We start from the raw sequence: 20,485 nt of genomic DNA, 5'->3' as shown, positions 1-20,485 counted from the left end.
AAACCATCCATCCTCCTCGGCCTCCGAAAGTGCTGGGATTACAGGTGTGAGTCACTGCATCCAGCCAAAAGATGAAAAACTTTTCAATGTAAGTATACAAGTGGGTCAGGAATGGTGGCTCACGCCTATAATCTCAGCACTTTGGGAGGCTGAGGCGGGCAGATCACCTGAGGTCAGGAGTTTGAAACTAGCCTGGCCAACATGGTGAAAGCTCGTCTCTACTAAAAATACAAAATTAGCCAGGCATGGTGGTGCACACTTGTAGTCCCAGCTACTGGGGAGACTGAGGCAGGAGAATCACTTGAACCCAGGAGGGTTGCAGTGAGCTGAGATCGCACCACTGCACTCTAGCCTGGACTACAGAGCGAGACTTTATCTCAGAAAAAAAAGGGAGTTTGAGACCAGCCTGAGCATGGTGAAACTCCATCTTTACAAAAAACACAAAGACGATCTAGGCGTTGTGGCGTGCGCCTGTGGTTCCAGCAAAGGGAGGCTAAGGCAGAAGAATCGCTGGAGCCAGGGAGGTAGAGGTTGCAGTGAGCCTAGATGGTGCCTATTGCACTCCAGCCTGGGCAACAGGAGCGAAACCCTGTCTCAATAAATAAAAAGAAAAAAGTGTAAAAGCGATTGCTCTTAAAAGGGAGTAATTATGAGAGAAAAAGTACCTGGCATGATAAGGAGTTCCCCTCACTCCAACACTATTGGCATCACAGCCTGTGATATTCTTTACTTCACTAGTTCACTAGTTCATCCTGCCAATTTGATCTTAAACTTTGTTCCATTATGGCCAAAGGGCCATTAAAAAAAAAAAAAAAAGGCCCAGTGGTAGGGTAGAATGAGCTGGCAATAGGATCACTTTATATTGAGTCATTCTGTCTCTACAGAGATAAGTTTCCATCCACATTACCACTTAGAACACATATGTAATAAAAAACAGAGCTGAAGAAAAATGGACTTTACCATTACTGCTTTTGGGAGCTGGGGGGAAGTACTCCTGCAATTATAGGAAAATGGTCAACATTTGTATTCATCTCATTATTAAGTTTACGATCTCTAAATTTCAAGCAAAATTATGGCAAAACAATTCTTTGGCCCTGTAATGTGCCACCTGGTTGCATAGTTTTGTCTGGTTTATCTTGCCTAGGCAAGCAGACATAGATCTAGAACATGGACACTGGAATCAAAGACTGATTTCAAAACCCAGGTATTACCTGGTAACAAAGGCTCAGTTTCTCACTTTTCAAAAAAGGATATTTATCTCCTTCACAAGATTGCTGAAAGGATTAAATACAGGAAATACAATAGCCCAATGCCTAGAACATAATAAATGTTTCCATTATCATCAGTGGTTCTCAACCTCTTTTCCACTCTGGCCCGCATGACAGATCAGGCACCCTCTTACACCTCCTATCAGTAACAGTGGCTAATAAGGGCAGAGATTCTCCACCTAGAGATGTGCCCCTTTGCTCTTCAATTATACTACCCTCACCACAGCTGCCTATCCAAGTGGCCTCTACCTGTTGCCATGTGTTTCCCAGCAGGATGGCTGAGCTGTAAGATCCACTCCTTTACCTGAGCGCAAAACTGAAGAACCTCTGGTCTTCCCTCATTCAATCAACACGAAAGTTTCATAATACCTCCTGGAAAAGGGGCATGAAAAACACAAGTCTCTGATCTAGAATAGTTCAGTCCAGAAGGTGAGAACAACACTAAAACCAGTACAATACACTATAATGACTACAGAAAAGTAATCTGTGGGTGGTCCACAACTGCAACATACCAACTACCCTGAGTTCCCCAACGCTGTTCACTATTTCATGTGTCCAGCCCAAAGAATTGTGTTGTAATGATGAATGCCAATTCCAAGGTCACTGGTTTAGGCCACCTGGGTGGGAAACAGGTTTTGCCATTTACTATTATTAACTCAAGTTTGCTAACTGACCTGGATAAAACTGCTCAGTAAGTCAGATGTGATTCCTTATGATAGGGCTCAGTGTAAGACAGAGGCCTGAGTAAGCCTTCAATAAACGCTTGTTAACTTGCACAGCAATAATCAGATCTTAGAGCTCTGCCAAGGACTGACCTAGAGTCTGATTTGCTCACCTAGCAAAGAACAGGCCAGGCACCTTGACTCTCCTTTCAGTTTTCGCCCATCAGTCTATCATTAGGACACACAACAAAAGATCTTATATATCTTTATTACACATTTTAAAACACCAATGTTTATGATTTTTAAATAACGTTTAGCCAAATAGTACAGAGATTACAGGGTTTGTTTTTGCCCCCTACACAGATGCCACCCAAATTAAATACCTCCTACCTTGATCTCCCGCTACATGTAGAGCTGCCTACAGTACACACCTAGATATTCTGCTTCTACCTCAAACTCAACAGGTGTACTATCAAATGTAATCACCGTGTCCCAAACCAGAGCCACTCTGCACTTTTCCTCCATTACTTCATCTTTCCAGGATATAAGATTTTTAATTCAATCACCAAATTCTGTGCATATCTTCATCCCAAAGAAAGAGAAAATCTTTTTTTTTTTTTCTGGAGACAAGAGTTTCGCTCTTGTCACTCAGTGTGGAGTGCAATGGTGTGATCTCTGCTCACTGCCGGGGTCAAGTGATTCTCCTGCCTCAGCCTTCTGAGGAGCTAGGATTACAGGTGTGCACCACCAAGCCAGGCTAATTTTTTTGTATTGTTAGTAGAGACGGGATTTCACAATGTTGGCCAGGCTGGTCCTGAACTCCTAACCTCAGGTGATCCACCTGCCCTTGACCTCCCAGTGTTGGGATTACAGGCATGAGCCACCACACCCGGCCGAAAATCTTCTCTTTTTTCGTTTTTTTTTTTTTTTTTTTTTTCGAGACAGTGTCTCACTCTGTTGCCCAGGCTGAAGTGCAGTGGCATGATTTCTGTCCACTGCAACCTCTGCTGCCCAGGTTCAAGCAATCCTTCCACCTCAGCCTCCCAAGTAGCTGGGACCACAGGCATGTGCCACCACGCCCAGTTAATTTTTTACTTTATTTTTTGAGATGGAGTTTCACCCGTTGCCCAGGTTGGAGTGCAATGGCAAGATCTCAGCTCACTGCAAACTCCCTGTCCCGGGTTCAAGTGACTCTCCTACCTCAGCCTCCCAAGAAGCTGGGATTGCAGGCATGCGCCACCATGCCTGGCTAATTTTTGCATTTTTAGTAGAGACAGGGTTTCACCATGTTGGTCAGGCTGGTCTCGAACTCCTGACCTGAGGTGATCCACCCACCTTGGCCTCCCAAAGTGCTGGGATTACAGGCGTGAGCCACTGCACCCAGCCTGTCTTTGTTTCTACTATGGTAAAGAAGTGGCCAGGTGCAGTGGCTCACACTTATAATCCCAGCACTCTGGGAGTCCAAGGTGGGTAGATCACTTTGAGCCCAGGAGTTTGAGACCACTCTGGCCAACATGGCAAAACCCCATCTCTATAAAAAATACAAAAAGTAGCCGGGTGTGGTGTTGCACACCTGTAGTCCCAGTTACTCAGGAGGCTGAGGTGGGAGGATCACTTGAACCAGGGAGGCTGTGGTTGCAGTGAGCCAAGATCACATCACCACACTTCAGCCTGGATGACAGAGCCAGACCCTGCCTCAAAAAAAAAAAAAAAAGGCTGGGCGCGGTGGTTCACACCTGTAATCCTAGCACTTTGGGAGGCCGAGGCAGGTGGATCACTTGAAGTCAGGAGTTCAAGACCAGACTGGCCAACATGGTGAAACCCCCTCTCTACTAAAAATACAAAAATTAGCCAGGCGTGGGGGTGGGTGTCTGTAATCTCACTTGGGAGGGTGAGGCAGGAGAACTGCTTCAACCTGGGACAGGGAAGCTGCAGTGAGCTGAGATGGCACCACTGCACTCCAGACTGGGCGACAGAGAGAGACTCCGTCTCAAAAAAAAAAAAAAAAGAGAGAAAAAACTATGGTTCACTTTTGGGGGGTTCAGAGTAAGTATAATAAATTCAGACTTGCAGGTATGTTTGTACCTGATCTTTTCTGAAGTAAAACAGAAGGATTAGAGTCCTAATGAAAAATATCAGTTCTCGCTAATCAGTACTCAGATGGGTGACACAAAATGAATCTTTCCCAATTCAATCTACACCCAATTTCAGAGAGTACCCTGATCAAAACAGTCTAATCTTTTGGTTGGTCACTATCAAGAAGTCAGGAAACATGATCAGGCTAACCTCTCTTCTCAGTAAAATATGCTATGATTCCCACTTTGGTTTTAGATTTGTAAGACTAAACATGCTAAAATTAAAAACTAAACAATACCAAGAGGACAAAGGTGGTTAAAACCTAAAAGCCACAACTACTGCTCTCTGACACAATATATCAGTCCCATTTCAAATAAATTTCACTTGAGCAGCTGATGTTATCAACTTCCCCTACTTTCAACTACAATATCTTAAAATCAAGTCACCCACACCCAAGAGAAAAGATTCAAAAATATGTATCTGTCCTATAAACAACCCCAGCAGTTCTTATATCAATAGTAAAAAAAAGTATCCTTTGTTCTAAAAAAAGTGTTCTTAAAAATGCATTGTATAGGCCAGGCGTGGGTGGCTCGCAACTGTAGTCCCAGCACTTTGGGAGGCCGAAGTCGGCAGATCACTTGAGGTCAGTTCAAGGCCAGCCTGGCCAACATGGTGAAACCCCGTTTCTACTGAAAATACAAAATCAGCCAGGCGTGGTGGTGCACGCCTCTAGTCCCAGCTACTCAGAAGGCTGAGGCAGGAGAATTGCTTGAACCTGGGAGGCGGCGGATGCAGTGAGACGAGATTGGGTGACTACACTCCAGCCTGGGTGACAGAGCGAGACTCCATCTCGAATGAATGAATGAAGTGGCTATTTACTATTTAGCACCAGAATGATAAATGACCCAGTAACAGTATTACAACGATCAACCTTTAAAACAAGTAACTGTTTGTACCAAATGAAATTAGCAATTTAAGTTTTCAAAGACATTCATTGAAAGCAATATCCTAAGTGGACAGTGATTATAAAGGAATGTCAAAATAGTGAACTTTTTTTACCTGATGTTCTGCATGAATGTTATCCCCAGTAGGCCATCGATGTTTGCTATTATTATAGCCGCCTCCTCCACTTCCTCCTCCCCCAAGCTGCTCACCATGCTGCCTCTGAAAGAAGTAGTCCACCATAGCGTCGTCCTGGGAACGGCCTGCAACTCCTATGGATCCTGGACAGGGCTGGAGTGAGTCCCAGCTGCAAGAGCCTGATTTGCAGCTGGTTGTGGCTGCGCTTGCGACCCTGTTCCAGATGTCAAAACAACAGGCATGTTGGGATTAGCTGGTTCTTGAGGGTGATGTTTCAGGTGGGGGCTGAAAGAGTCCTGCCAAAGCACTGCTTTTCTCTTCAAGACACATGCAACGCTCATTCCACCAACACCTAAGGACAAACAGGTTACAAATGTTTAATATGTGCATCTCTTGAAACATAAAATACACCAAGATAAAAACATGAACCCCACATCTTTCGCAATAAATAAATGTCATTGGTGGCATGCACTCTGGCACGGTATTGAGATTAGAACTCAATACTACAACTTCAGGGAAGTTTATGTTGTTAACAAACATATTAGACTTCTATCAATCCACCCAACTTATTTATACCTCAAACCGACAGTTTCTACATTAGCAAAAGCTTTTTTTTTTTTTTGAGACAGAGTTTTGCCCTTGTTGCCCAGGCTGAGGTGCAATGACGCAATCTCAGCTCACTGCAACCTCCACCTCCTAGATTCAAGCGATTCTTCTGCCTCAGCCTCCGGAGTAGCTGGTACTATAGGCACCCACCACCACGGCCAGCTAATTTTTTGTATTTTTAGTAGAGACGGGTTTAATCATGTCGGCCAGGCTGGTCTTGAATGCCGGACCTCAGGTGATCTGCCCGCCTCGGCCTCCCAAGTGCTGAGATTACAGGTGTGAGCCACCACGTCCAGCCCCAAAAGCCTTTTTAAAACTATCACAACTTCGGCTGGGTGTGGTGGCTCATGCCTGTAATCCCAGCACTTTGGGAGGCCGAGGTGGGTGGATCACCTGACGTCGGGAGTTCGAAACCAGTCTGGCCAACATGGTGAAACCCCGTTTCTACTGAAAATACAAAATCAGCCAGGCGTGGTGGTGCACGCCTCTAGTCCCAGCTACTCAGAAGGCTGAGGCAGGAGAATTGCTTGAACCTGGGAGGCGGCGGATGCAGTGAGACGAGATTGGGTGACTACACTCCAGCCTGGGTGACAGAGCGAGACTCCATCTCGAATGAATGAATGAAGTGGCTATTTACTATTTAGCACCAGAATGATAAATGACCCAGTAACAGTATTACAACGATCAACCTTTAAAACAAGTAACTGTTTGTACCAAATGAAATTAGCAATTTAAGTTTTCAAAGACATTCATTGAAAGCAATATCCTAAGTGGACAGTGATTATAAAGGAATGTCAAAATAGTGAACTTTTTTTACCTGATGTTCTGCATGAATGTTATCCCCAGTAGGCCATCGATGTTTGCTATTATTATAGCCGCCTCCTCCACTTCCTCCTCCCCCAAGCTGCTCACCATGCTGCCTCTGAAAGAAGTAGTCCACCATAGCGTCGTCCTGGGAACGGCCTGCAACTCCTATGGATCCTGGGACAGGGCTGGAGTGAGTCCCAGCTGCAAGAGCCTGATTTGCAGCTGGTTGTGGCTGCGCTTGCGACCCTGTTCCAGATGTCAAAACAACAGGCATGTTGGGATTAGCTGGTTCTTGAGGGTGATGTTTCAGGTGGGGGCTGAAAGAGTCCTGCCAAAGCACTGCTTTTCTCTTCAAGACACATGCAACGCTCATTCCACCAACACCTAAGGACAAACAGGTTACAAATGTTTAATATGTGCATCTCTTGAAACATAAAATACACCAAGATAAAAACATGAACCCCACATCTTTCGCAATAAATAAATGTCATTGGTGGCATGCACTCTGGCACGGTATTGAGATTAGAACTCAATACTACAACTTCAGGGAAGTTTATGTTGTTAACAAACATATTAGACTTCTATCAATCCACCCAACTTATTTATACCTCAAACCGACAGTTTCTACATTAGCAAAAGCTTTTTTTTTTTTTTTGAGACAGAGTTTTGCCCTTGTTGCCCAGGCTGAGGTGCAATGACGCAATCTCAGCTCACTGCAACCTCCACCTCCTAGATTCAAGCGATTCTTCTGCCTCAGCCTCCGGAGTAGCTGGTACTATAGGCACCCACCACCACGGCCAGCTAATTTTTTGTATTTTTAGTAGAGACGGGTTTAATCATGTCGGCCAGGCTGGTCTTGAATGCCGGACCTCAGGTGATCTGCCCGCCTCGGCCTCCCAAAGTGCTGAGATTACAGGTGTGAGCCACCGCGTCCAGCCCCAAAAGCCTTTTTAAAACTATCACAACTTCGGCTGGGTGTGGTGGCTCATGCCTGTAATCCCAGCACTTTGGGAGGCCGAGGTGGGTGGATCACCTGACGTCGGGAGTTCGAAACCAGTCTGGCCAACATGGTGAAACCCCGTCTCTACTAAAATATAAAAATCAGCCAGGCATGGTGCTGGGTGCCTATAATCCCAGCTACTCGGGAGGCTGAGGCAGGAGAATAGCTTGAATCCAGGAGGCAAAGGTTGCAGTGAGCCGAGATCGCGCCACTGCACTCCAGCCTGGGTGACAGAGTGAGACTCTGTCTCAAAAAATAAAAAAATTAAATAAATAAATAAATAAATCACAACTTTACAGCTGGAGCAGACATATGCTAATAAGTAAACAAAAGCCTAAACCCATATATAATTAGCAACGGCTCAGCTTGTCTAATTTGAAAGGATCCCTTAAAGTGTTCAACATACTGGCCAGGCGCGGTGGCTCAAGCCTGTAATCCCAGCACTTTGGGAGGCCGAGACGGGCGAATCACAAGGTCAGGAACACGAGACCATCCTGGCTAACATGGTGAAACCCCATCTCTACTAAAAAATACAAAAAACTAGCCAGGCAAGGTGGTGGGCACCTGTAGTCCCAGCTAGCTACTCAGGAGGCTGAGGCAGGAGAATGGCGTAAACCCAGGAGGTGGAGCTTGCAGTGAGCTGAGATCCGGCCACTGCACTCCAGCCTGGGCGACACAGCGAGACTCCATCTCAAAAAAAAAAAAAAAGTGCCCAACATATTGGCCGGGTGAGGTGGCTCACGCCTATAATCACAATACTTTGGAGGCCAAGGAGGGTATATTACTTGAGGTCAGGAGTTCGAGACCAGCATGGCCAACATTATGAAACCCCATCTCTACTGGAAATACAAAAATTAGCTGGGTGTGGTGGTACATACTTCCCAGCTACTTGGGAGGCTGAGGCAAGAGAATCATTTCAACTCAGGAGGCGGAGGTTGCAGTGAGCCAAATTCGCACCACTGCACTCCAGCCTGGGCGACAAATCAAGGCTCTGTCTCATTTTAAAGAAAGAAAAAACCTCCAATATACTGATAGGATACTCCTTAAAGAAACAATAAGACCCTCTGACCGAGAACAGCAGCAGAATGCTCTTAGCCTAAGCCCTCTCCTCAGTTGTCACTGATTTTTAAAAGCATCAATATTTTTACCAGTAACTTACAACTATTAATTGTAATCGCATTATGCCATTAGTACTTCGACTACTATAAACAGGATGAAACCAAACCAAATTTAAACACTTTATATTACAGAAAGCCTCACTACAGGATGGGCACGGTGGCTCACTCCTGTCATCCCAGCACCTTTGGAGACTTAGGCAGGGAGAATCGCTTGAGCCAGGAGCTAAAGACCAGCCTGGGCAACACAGTGAGACCCCCATCTCTATTACTTTATTAAGAAATAAGGCTCTAAGAAGGCCAGTGGAGGCCGGGCGCGGTGGCTTATGCCTGTAATCCCAGCACTTTGGGAGGCTGAGGCAGGCAGATCATGAGGTCAGGAGATCGAGACCATACTGGCTAACATGGTGAAACCCTGTCTCTACTAAAAACACAAAAATTAGCCAGGCATGGTGGCACACGCCTGTAATCCCAGCTACTCAGGAGGCTGAGGCAGGAGAATCACTTGAACCAGGGAGGTGGAGGTTGCAGTGAGCCGAGATCGTGCCATTGTGCTCCAGCCTGGGCGACAGAGCGAGACTGTCTCAAAAAAAAGACAAATAAAATAAAATAAATAATTTTTTAATTATTAAAAAAAAAAAAGAAAGCCTCACTATAAAAACCAGAAACCTCAGCTGGGTGTGGCGGCTCACACCTACAATCCCAGCACTTTGGGATGCTGAGGTGGGCAGACAGCTTGAGCCCAGGAGTTCAAGACCAGCCTGAGCAACATAGCAAGACCTATCTCTACCAAAAATAATTAGCCAGGCATGGTGGCATGTGCCTATAGTCCCAGCTACTCGGGAGGCTTAGGTGAGTGGATCGTTTGAGCCCAGGAGTGGGAGGTTGCACATCCGCTTGGGCGAGAGTGAGATCCTGTCTCAAAAATCGAACAAACGAAAAACAGAAGCTTCAACACGGTAATAGTGTAACAAATATATCACAGACATTGTCTCATCACAAAAGCACTGAAAGGTAGCCATTATTATTTCTATTTTACAAATGAAAACACTAAGGTACAGGAGGAAAATGTAGTGTGTCCAAGGCCATTCAACTAACAAGTAGCGGAGAAAGGATCCAAACTCTAATCTGTTCTGTTCCCAAGCTTACTTCTTTCTACTAATCCCTTGCAGAGTAACTCAACAGTATCTCTCACTTGTATCCTCTGGAAGACCGACAAAGAATCCCTGAAATGTTACTATGAAACGTTACAGTTACTTAAAATCAAAAACGACATCTGTATTTAAGATAGAACACTTACCAGCCTGTGGGTGCTTTTAAAAAATGCTACAAAGTGTCCGGGCGCAGTGGCTTATGCCGGTAATCCCAGCACTTTGGGAGGCGGAGGCAGGCGCATCACGAGGTCAGAATTCAAGACCAGCCTGGCATATACGCTGAAACCCTGTTTCTACTAAAAATATAAAAATTAGCCAGGTGTGGTGGCACGTGCCTGTAGTCCCAGCTACTCGGGAGGCTGAGGCAGAAGAATCGCTTCAACCCAGGAGGCAGAGGTTGCAGTGAGCCGAGATCCAGCCACTGCACTCCAGCCTGGGCAACAGAGTGAGACTCCATCTTAAAAAAATAAATAAAAAACCTACAGAGTAAATAAATCAGTTACCAATTAGGACATACCTGTCCACAGCCACCAGTCTAATTTCAAAGCCATCAGCCTAACAGTCTAATGCTACAAATGCCTTATCTCTCCTCCCAACCCCCACTGTGATGCTTCAAAAACAAATTTATAACAAATCTACTATCTCTCTGTTGCATAAATAAACCTTCTGATAAAGTAGCATTTGCTTCTCACAAGTAAATTCATGTTCTGAAGCCAGCCTAAGAAGACACAATGGAATTTGTAATTTGTTTAAAGCCTAATTTGGAAATGCCTAGTCTAGCTTAAGAATTCCAATCCATCAGAACCTTAGCAGGGTACTGGAGTAGCCTAACCCAGACACTAATCCATGCTCAAGTATCAAAACCAAAAAGTCATAGCCCTGTTTCACCATCGGTCTTTCAAAAATGCAAACCAGCCTAATGCCTCCCTGTTTGGTTTTTTAAAGAATTCATTACTCTCTTAGTACCAATACTAGACGGTCCCATTTTGTTCTAAAAGGAAATCCCGATCTAACAATCTTTGTTCTAGAGCAGGCCAAGGGTTCCAAAACCCAAGTTCTGCCACTAAACCAACAACCTGTTTCCTCATCTAGAAAATGAAAGAAATCCTTCCTCTATGACTCTCAACGTTTTGGGTTTTTCTTAATGAAAATGAGACAAATGTAAAAGTTTTTGGTAAATTTAAAGTCATCGTGCTTCAGACTCTTAGAATTTAGTTAAGGCAATGGAACTCTAGTCCCTAACAGAATTCCTAAAACAGCAAATGCAATCTTTTCTGAAATAAAAAGCCTTCTCAAAATAGTTATCTAGGAGGGTGAGAGAAGGATAATGAGATTACCTAAGGAGGACAATGCACAATATTTCAGTGATGGACACACAAAAAGTCCTGACTTCACCACTACACAATACACCCAAGTACAAATTACACTTGAACCTCACAAATTATACAAATAAAAATTTTTAAAAGAAACAATAGTTATCTAACAAAGATATCCACATAAAAGAGGAGTTTATCACTGAAGCACACTAAACACAACTTCATTCTAAAAGGAATGGGGGGAAGGAAAGACTCCTATAAAAATGTTCAAACAAAACAATTGGCTTTTGTAAAGCTATCTGTATGCCCTAAGACTTCCTGCTTTACCTAAAGAGGCAAGGCAGTTTCTCAAACCAGAGAAAACCTGGTAGGACAGTTTCAAAGTGAGCAAATACCTAAGCAATTAACATGTATCTAGGGTAGTTTTGTAATATTTTGGCAAATACGGCACAAAAATTAAAAACTCAGTATCCTAAGTATCAGAAAAGCTCACTAAAAACTTAGGTGTAGCATTTAAAATGTGATTTTTTTTTACAAATGACTCCTTATAAGTACTTTAAGCAACTAGAAGCGCTCAGTCTAGCTACTCTTTCAGCTTTCAAGTGTTTACAAAGTTTTTAAAAATATCACTAATTGAGTTGAATTCAAAGGAACACGGTTCAATCTATTTCCATGGCTCACCTTTTACTAAAATGCTTAGTGGTTTAAAAGGTGTTTATTTTTACCACACTTAACAAACATTCTGTGGTCATAAATTTATTTTAAAGCAGTTCATCTCAAACCTAAACAAATTCCAACTTCAAAAAGCTGTGGCCTTGAACAAAATGAATTGTGGCTAAAGCAAAACACTAACTCAAAGTTCAGAATCCGGAGAGCGTTTCCAAAGAGCCCAGATAAAGAATCAACAGCCCCCGAGTGTTTTATAAAGTTAAAATTAGCAATGGGTCAAAATGTTTATTTTGCTTACGAAAACTGCATCGGAAGCTACATTTCTTGAGGGTGGGCCTGTCTTGGTAAGTTTTTAGGTGCTTTCAAAAAACAAAATGCTAAGCCTATTGTTTCAGAAGTTAACTGACTTTAAAACAGAACCCAGGAAAAGCTTCATAAAATCTTAATCTTAATTAATCCCAGTAATAACAGGAATTGAGCAAAATGGTATCGAGGGCTGAGAACAGTGTTTTCTTAGAACAATAAAAGGTAACAATCCTTTAAGAGTTACGGGAGGATAAAGCCTTCTCTGGTAATGCTGTGTGTGGGTTTCTGGCTTTGTTTTTTCGGCGGGGGCGGGGGGATGCTATAGGAGGGAAAAGTTACAGGAGTGTATTCCTCGCTTGACGTGGGAATGGTACTGACAAGTAAAACAAATGACCTATGTTTACCAAGCACGTTTGTGAGGACTAAAACTATCTAGTATTGTGTATCTAGATTTTCCTACAAGCAAGGGGTGAACCCCTCTTTGAGTTGAGATACACCAACACGGGGAGGCTCAAAGAGTAAGAACCCACCAAAAACACAAGCTCACACGGAAACAAAAGGCCACAGCACCCAGAAGCCTAAAAAGCATTCTGAAACTTCCTGATCGCCACTTCTCCACATTTAAGGCTCGCAAAGTTCCCCCACGGTGAATCTCGCCTGTGGACAAGGGCCACGGCTGCTTCTAAAGCGATTTATTGTTCCTCCTCTACCGGCGCTGCCACGGAAGCTCAAGAAGTCGAAGAAATCGGGGTGGCACAGAATTACACTCCATGGCCACACAGAAGACTCGGGGCTTCGCAAACCCATCAAAAAAAGAAACCCGAATGGCAACATCAATCTTCGGTGGTTCCCAACAGGGCCGGACAAAAAATGTAGACGCACGTCTACGCCCTGGGCTCGGGCCTAAACCCCCAGCATTTTCCTAGCTTCGACCCCGCTCCCCACCCCCTCCCTCCTTTGATAACAATAGGGGCCTTGCTGCTGACTCCAAAACATGTACGAGGAACAGCGAGTGAGAAGCCTCAGCCAGGGCCCCGGCGGCTTTTCCAAAGCCCTTCTCACCCCCACAACCGCTCTCAAACACCAATACGAAGGGACAATCTGCTCGCTAGGGGTCCGGAGCAGCGTTTGGGGCCGGTGGGGTGCGGATACTCACGGGCGGAGCGGTAGGATGAAGATGGATTTCAGCCCCCCGATCTTCTCTCTCCGGCGCTCTCGCTCCCCCTTACCTTTCACTCCGACAACATGGCGGCCCACTGGGGACTGGGCTAGCGCGGTGCATCCTGGGATAGGCTCCGGTCCCGGCCCCGGCGGTGGCAGCGGCATGTGCGGAGAAGGCTGGCGGCTCTGGAACAGGTTGCCTGGTTGCCATGCCAACCCAGGGCCTGTGTGAACTCGGGAAACTCTCAGGCAACACAAACGCTGCGCGCGAGTGCCCGCCCGCTAGGCGAGCGCGCGCCGCCAAGGCCTAAGGCGGGGTCCCGCCGGCCCGCACCTGGAAGAACACTGCCCGGAGCTGGGCACGCGGGGTCGCGCAGGTGACGCTCGACCGAGTCTCGGACGCGCACCCTGCCCCCGCCGCGCCCTCGCAAGCTCGTCCCCGAGCACTACAGCCTGCAGGGTTCGCGGACGGTCATCCGCACGGCGCTGGCCCTGGAGGTTCAGGGTTCAAACCCCTTCTCTGCAGCTTTTTAGCTCTGTGGACTTATTTAAATCGACCTGCCTCCATTTCCACATTTGTACAATGAAGAAGAAAGTAACCCCCACTTAACAGAATGGCCTGGAGGATTAAGTGGAATAATGTATGTCAAGTACTTAGTACAGTGCCTGGGCCTGGTAAGTGGTCCCACAACATACAGGATGAGGTGCGGTGCAGAATGAAAAATGCGGGGTCCCTTGTTCAAATACTATTACGAATTTCAAGATGGCAACACCACAACATTAAACCAAGAACATGAAACTGCCCTGCTTATAAGCACTGAATGTTAATGTTAGCTGTTATTCTATCCAGTTTCGAATATCAATGGAAATTTGGCCACTTGATGAAAGTGACTTTTCAAATCACTCGTATTTGTTAAGATATAGTCATACTATCTCTTTTTTAGTATTATTTTTTGAGACGGGGTTTCGTTCATTGTTGCCCAGGCTGGAGTGCAATGGCGTGATCTCAGCTCACTGCAACCTCCACCTCCTGGGTTCAAGCGATTCTCCCGCCTCAGCCTCCCCAGTAGCTGGGATTAGAGGCATGCACCACCACCCCCAGCTAATTTTGTATTTTTAGTAGAGACAGGGTTTCTCCATGTTAGTCAGGCTGGTCTCAAACTCCGGACTTAAGGAGATCCGCCCGCCTCAGCCTCCCAAAGTCCTGGGATTACAGGCGTGGGCCACTGTGCCCGGCCTTTAATCATACTATCTCAAACTAAACTCAAAATAGATTGAAAACAGACAAATCACAATGCTGTAAAAGACCAGAAGATATGGGAGGAAGCTCTATAATTGCAGGAGGGAAAATGTTTATACTCATGAATCAAAATCAAAAGATCACAAAAGAAAAGATTGAAAGAAACATAAACATAAACAACTGTACAGGAAGAGATGCCATCAACAAAGTAGAACAAATGGCTAAAAAATGTTTGCAATTATCCCAGCACTTTGGGAGGCCGAGGCAGGTGGATTACGAGGGCAAGAGATCGAGACCATCCTGGCCAATATGGTGAAACCCCATCTCTATTAAAAATACAAAAAAATTAGCCGGGCATGGTGGCGGGCACCTGTAGTCCCAGCTACTCGGGAGGCTGAGGCAGGAGAATCACTCGAACCCAGGAGGTGGAGATTGCAGTGAGCCGAGATTGTGCCACTGCACTCCAGCCTGGTGACAGAGCGAGACTCCATCTCAAGAAAAAATAAAATAAAATAAAGTAAAATAAAATAGTGAGTTTTATGATATATGAAATATATATCAGCTGGGCATGGTAACTCATGCCTGTAATCCCAGCAATTTGGGAGGCAGAGGCGAGTGGATCATGAGGTCACGAGATCGAGAACATCCTGGCCAACATCCTGCCTCTACTAAAAATACAAAAATTAGCTGGGCATGGTGGCGCACACCTGTAGTGCCAGCTACTTAGGAGGCTGAGGCAGGAGACTCACTTGAGCTTGGGAGGCAGAGGTTGCAGTGAGATGAGATCTTGCCACTGGATTCCAGCCTGGTGACAGAGCAAGGTTCCGTCTCAAAAAAAAAAAAAAAAGAAAGAAAAGAAAAAGAAATATATCTCAAAGCTATAAAAGGTGAGAAAAAATAACTAATAAAAAATGCAACTTTAAAGTATAATATTTTCATCTATTAAACACACTGGCCAAAATTAAAATGATTATTAACATAGTGTTTCTACAAGTGTATAAGAAAATCAGTATCCATGTTGTTTACATTGAGTATGTATTATCTTTATTTTATTTTTTATTTTTTTATTTTTTTTTTGTGACGGAATCTTGCTCTGTCGCCCAGGCTGGAGTGCAGTAGCACAATCTTGGCTCACTGCAACCTCTGCCTCCCGGGTTTAAGCGATTCTCCTGTCTCAGCCTCCTGAGTAGCTGGGATTACAGGCGTGCACCACCACACCCAGCTAGTTTTCCTATTTTTTAGTAGAGAAGGGGTTTCGCCATGTTGGTCAGGCGGTCTTGAACTCCTGACCTCAAGTGATCCACCTGCCTCAGCATCCCAGAGTGCTGGGATTACAGGCATGAGCCACCATGCCCGACCTATCTTTACTTTAAAAAAACAGAATGTTACTTTTGTTTAAAAAAATAGAAGAGAGAGATTTTAATCTCTGAATGAGCTGGAAGTTAAAGATGTGAGGTTTCCTATTTTCTAGCAGTATGACCTTGGGAGCATGAGTCCAGTTCCCTCATCTGTTAGATGAGGATATCTATACTCTTCTCGCATGTTACAATGGTTAAATTAACTAACACACGGTAGTGGCTGATACAGCCAGGTGCAGTGACTCACATCAGTAATCCCGGTTATTCCAGAAACTGAAGAAGTAAGATCTCTTGACCCCAGGAGTTCAAGACCACCCTAGGCCATATAGCCAGACTCCCTCTCAAGGAAAAAAAAAAAAAAGGTATCTGATACAGAATTATTATTATTATTATTATTTAAAGAATAGAGATGAGGTTTCCCCATGGTTCCCAGGCTGGTCTTGAAATCCTGTGCTCAAGCAATCCTACCGCCTCGACTTCCCAAAATGCTGGGATTACAGGCTTGAGCCACCACGCCTGGCCCTGATACAGAATTAGTACTCAATAAATACAGCTGTTTGGAGCTGGGCGCAGTGGCTCATGCCTATAATACCAGCACTTCGGGAGGCCAAGGTGGGCAGATCACCTGAGGTCAGGAATTCAAGACCAGCCTGGCCAACATAGCAAAACCCCATCTCTACTAAAAATACAAAAATTAGCCAGGCATGGTGGCAGGCGCCTGTAATCCCAGCTACTCAGGAGGCTGAAGTAGGAGAATCACTTGAACCCGGGAGGTAGAGGTTACAATGAGCCAAGATCGCACCACTGCACTCCAGCCTGGGCAACAGAGTAAGGCTCTGTCTCAAAAATAATGAGAATAAATAAATATAGCTGTTTGGTTGTAGATGTGGAGTTGTATTCACTTCTGAATCCTCAACTTAGTGCAGGGCATACACTAACTGCTTATTTAAAAAGGAATGAATTTAACAGCTACTGAGAGTGTGGGCCCGTGCGATGATGCACGTCTATAATCCCAGCGTTTTGGGAGGCCAAGGTGGGAGGATTGCTTGAGCCCAGGAGTTTGATGTTATAGTGAGCAGTAATCACACCACTGAACTCCAGCCTGGGTGACAGAATGAGACCTCATTTCAAAAAACAAAAAAGTGTCCACACTCAAATTCAACAACCCCATAGGATGTTGTATTCGGAAATCCAGCTCTTGAGCCAGACAAGAAATCACTTACTTAACCTCTCTGAGCCTCCATTTTCTCCCCTGTAACATGGGGCTAATAATACAACACTAAAGAAACAAAGCTGATAAAGCATTTAGCCTCATGGGGCCAGGACATTGCAAAGTGCTGGTAACCATAATAGGAAAACCTGCAGGAGGAAATTGAGCAAATGAGCACACATGAAAAAGTTACAAAGTTTTCAGTTTTCAGAACCTTACCACAGGTTCTGTGCTCCATGATTTCATTCTGAGATCCATTGCTAACTCCTTAGATTTTGTTTGTTTGTTTTGAGCCGGAGCCTTGCTCTGTCGCCCAGACTAGAGTGCAGTGGCGTGACCTCGGCCCCCTGGGTTCAAGCAATTCTCCTGCCTCAGTCTCCCTAGTAGCTGAGATTACAGGCCTGCGCTACCACACCCAACTGATTTTTGTGTTTTTAGTAGAGACAGGTTTCACCATGTTGGCCAGGCTGGTCTCAAACTCCTGACCTCAAGTGATCCGCCCGCCTCAGCCTCCCAAAGTATCGGGATTACAGGCATGAGCCACTGTGCCCAACCACTCCTTAGCTTCAACTTTAGCTCTTATTATTCAGGTGTAGAGATTCTTCTTTTTCTTTTTTTTTTTTTTTTTTTTTGAGATGGAGTTTTGCTCTTGTTGCCCAGTCTGGAGTGCAATGGTGTGACCTCGGCTCACTTCAACTTCTGCCTCCTGGGTTGAAGCAATTCTCCTACCTCAGCCTCCAGAGTAGCTGGGATTACAGGCGCCCGCCACCACACCAGACTAATTTTTTGTATTTTTTTAGTAGAGATGGGGTTTCACCATATTGGCCAGGCTGATCTCAAACTCCTGACCTCAGGTGATCCACCCACCTTGCCCTCCCAAAGTGCTGGGATTACAGGGGTGAGCCACCTCACCCGGTCAGGTGTATAGATTCTAATGTCAGTTTAGCCACAGCCACGTGGAACCAACCTTCAGGTGCCTCCCCATCTAGTCAAATGATGCAATCCCAACAGAATACTTGACACTCATCCATAGATTCCCTTAAAGAATTACCTTCCAGGGCCTGAGGCACCAGCCCAGCCCCCAGATAATCCTATCAGAGCAGTGCCTCCAACAAATTCTAGAGACTGTCCTGTTAGCAAATGTTTACCTGTGCCGCACACCGTGTTAAGACTTCTATAATCGCCTGGTGCGGTGGCTCATGCCTGTAATCCCAGCACTTTGGGAGGCTGAGGCAGGCAGATCGCTTGAGCTCAAGGAGTTTGGTGTCAGCCTGGGCAACACGACAAAACCCTGTACTAAAAAATACAAAACTTAGCCTGTAATCCCAGCATTTTGGGATGCCAAAGCATGCGGATCACTTGAGGTCAGGAATTCAAGACCAGCCTGCCAACGTGGCAAAACCCTGTCTCTACTAAAACTACAAAAAAAATTAGCCAGGTGTGGTGGTGCATGCCTGTAATTCCAGCTACTGAGGAGGCTGAGGCAGGAGAATCACTTGAACCCAGGAGGCAGAGGTTGTAGTGAGCAGAGATTACGCCACTGCACTCCAGCCTGGGTGATAGAGCAAGACTCTGTCCAAAAAAAAAAGACTTTTATAATCATTATTTCATTTAAAACTCCCAAAATATCTGTAACATAGACAAAATTATTATTCCCATTTCCCATGAGAATACTGGCTGGGCATGGTGGCTTATGGCCTGTAATCCCCAATTGCTTGAGCTCAGGAGTTCAAGACCAGCTTGGGCAGCATAGTGAGACCCCCATCTCTACACAAAAAAAAAATTATAAATTAAAAAAATTAGCCAGGCGTGGTGATGCACACTTGTGGTCCCAGCCACTCAGGAGGCTGAGGTGGGAGGATGGCATTGCAGTCTTTCTGCTCCTTAGCTCAGCTAGGTCCGAGTTCTTCACCCAGAAAAAGGAAAAATTAGGATTATGGACACTGGAGAGTGAGTGGAGTAGAATTTATTAAGCAAAAGGAAAGCTCTCAGCAAAGAGAGGATATGAGGGGTGGTTCCCCTACCCTATTTGAAAGCGGGAAAGTCCCCCAGGTGGTTGGGTCCGGGGGTGGGGGGGTCCCTTTATGGACTCAGAATGGAGATTGTGTGCTGATTGGTTTGTGAGTATGCAAAACAGGTTCAAGTAAAGACACCACTCAAAGGTGGGCACAACAGTGCAGAAAAACCAATTAGGAAAGGGTAGATATATGTAAAAAAGGTGAAGGGTGGGGCCCAATCAGAGGAAAGTGCACCAAATAGGAAGAAAGTTCTCAATCCAGTTGGAGGATTTAACTTGTAGCTTGGCCTTCAGGCTTTAACCGCTCTTCAGCTTGGAGCTGGGGTTTCACCCAGGACTCACTTTTATCTGCGTAGGCATTTGTCGGCCTCCTGCCACTCTCACTGGCTTAGGCCCGGGAGGTCAAGGATGCAGTGAGCCATGATGACACCACTGCTTGGCAGCCTGGGCAACAGAGTGAGACTCTGTCTCTAAAAAAATAATAATTTTTTAAAAATTAAAAACTAATTTTAAAGAAGATGAGAAAACCAAAACTTGAAGAGGTAAAAGAAACGGATTAGTATTTATCCAAACATTGTCTAAGGCTGTTTTCTGAGTGTTGTCTGATCAAGACAATGTGGAAATTATGTCTAAAACTTGGCAATCTTCTCAATTCATCTGGTTAAGCGGATACATAATAGATAATATCGTCAAACTTTGGGGGTTTGTGAAACCTAACAATCTTATCAAGCTGACCCAGGGAGAGGATTAAGGTGGATTTGAGAAGTGTATTTTGTTAATCTAATCACGAAAACCTAATCCATTCCATTGTAACCTAATCAGAGAAAGATAGAAATCTCAAAATAGAAACTTGTAGTGAAGGTCATTCTAGAAAGCCTGGGTTCAGGAATTTTGAATGCTGCTTCTTCATAGGGTAGTGGTTCTCAAGGTGTGCTCGGAGGCTTAGCGGTGTATCAGCCAACCTGGCCTTGCTGACCACTGAGAACAAAGTCCACAATAGACAACTGTGATGCAATTCCACAGATTTTCATTCTCTTACAACCACCTGTATTTGGCTAGTACGTTCCTATCATCCGGTATTTGTAAACCGAATGGAAAGCGTTCTTGGCCGGGCATGGTGGTTCATGCCTGTAATCCCAGCACTTTGGGAGGCCGGGGCGGGCGGATCATGAGATCACGAGATCGAGACTATCCTGGCTAACATGGTGAAACCCTGTCTCTACTAAAAATACAAAAAATTAGCCGGGCATGGTGGTAGGCACCTGTGGTCCCAGCTACTACGGAGGCTGAGGCAGGAGAATGGCGTGAACTCAGGAGGCACAGCCTGCAGTTAGGGGAGATTGTGCCACTGCACTCCAGCCTGGGCAACAGAGCGAGACTCCGTCTCAAAAGAAAAAAAAAAAAAAGCATTCTCAAGTAAAGTTTATATCCCTCAATTTT

General features: G+C 45.1%; 1 protein-coding gene and 1 long non-coding RNA gene across 24 annotated transcripts in view; both read right to left on the bottom strand.

Moving 5' to 3' along the window:
• The window catches only part of PUM1 (pumilio RNA binding family member 1), a 130,976-nt gene extending 125,514 nt beyond the window's left edge, over positions 1–5,462 (bottom strand). For 20 of the 23 annotated variants that reach the window (XM_033227396.1, XM_033227398.1, XM_033227413.1 and 17 more), the window contains exon 1: positions 5,066–5,462. In XM_033227396.1, coding sequence (XP_033083287.1) covers positions 5,066–5,191 — 126 coding nt within the window. In that variant the 5' untranslated portion in view covers positions 5,192–5,462. Of the gene's footprint in view, positions 1–1,572; positions 1,623–5,065 lie in introns of those variants that run through there. The other 3 variants (XM_033227407.1, XM_033227409.1, XM_033227412.1) reach the window with 3 other exon arrangements.
• Positions 5,463–6,255: 793 nt separating this feature from the next.
• On the bottom strand, positions 6,256–13,400 carry LOC117092983. Its single transcript, XR_004440988.1, has 2 exons — positions 13,216–13,400; positions 6,256–6,883 (listed from the first exon to the last, which is right to left on the bottom strand). It is a non-coding gene; the product is annotated as an uncharacterized LOC117092983 (long non-coding RNA).
• Between the last annotated feature and the right edge of the window lie 7,085 nt (positions 13,401–20,485).

Source organism: Trachypithecus francoisi, unplaced genomic scaffold (genome assembly GCF_009764315.1).
Source record: "Trachypithecus francoisi isolate TF-2019V2 unplaced genomic scaffold, Tfra_2.0 Lachesis_group12, whole genome shotgun sequence".
NCBI classification, from domain to species: domain Eukaryota; kingdom Metazoa; phylum Chordata; class Mammalia; order Primates; family Cercopithecidae; genus Trachypithecus; species Trachypithecus francoisi.
The sequence above is the reverse complement of the archived record's forward strand: the minus strand, read 5'-3'. Positions and strand labels throughout refer to the sequence as shown.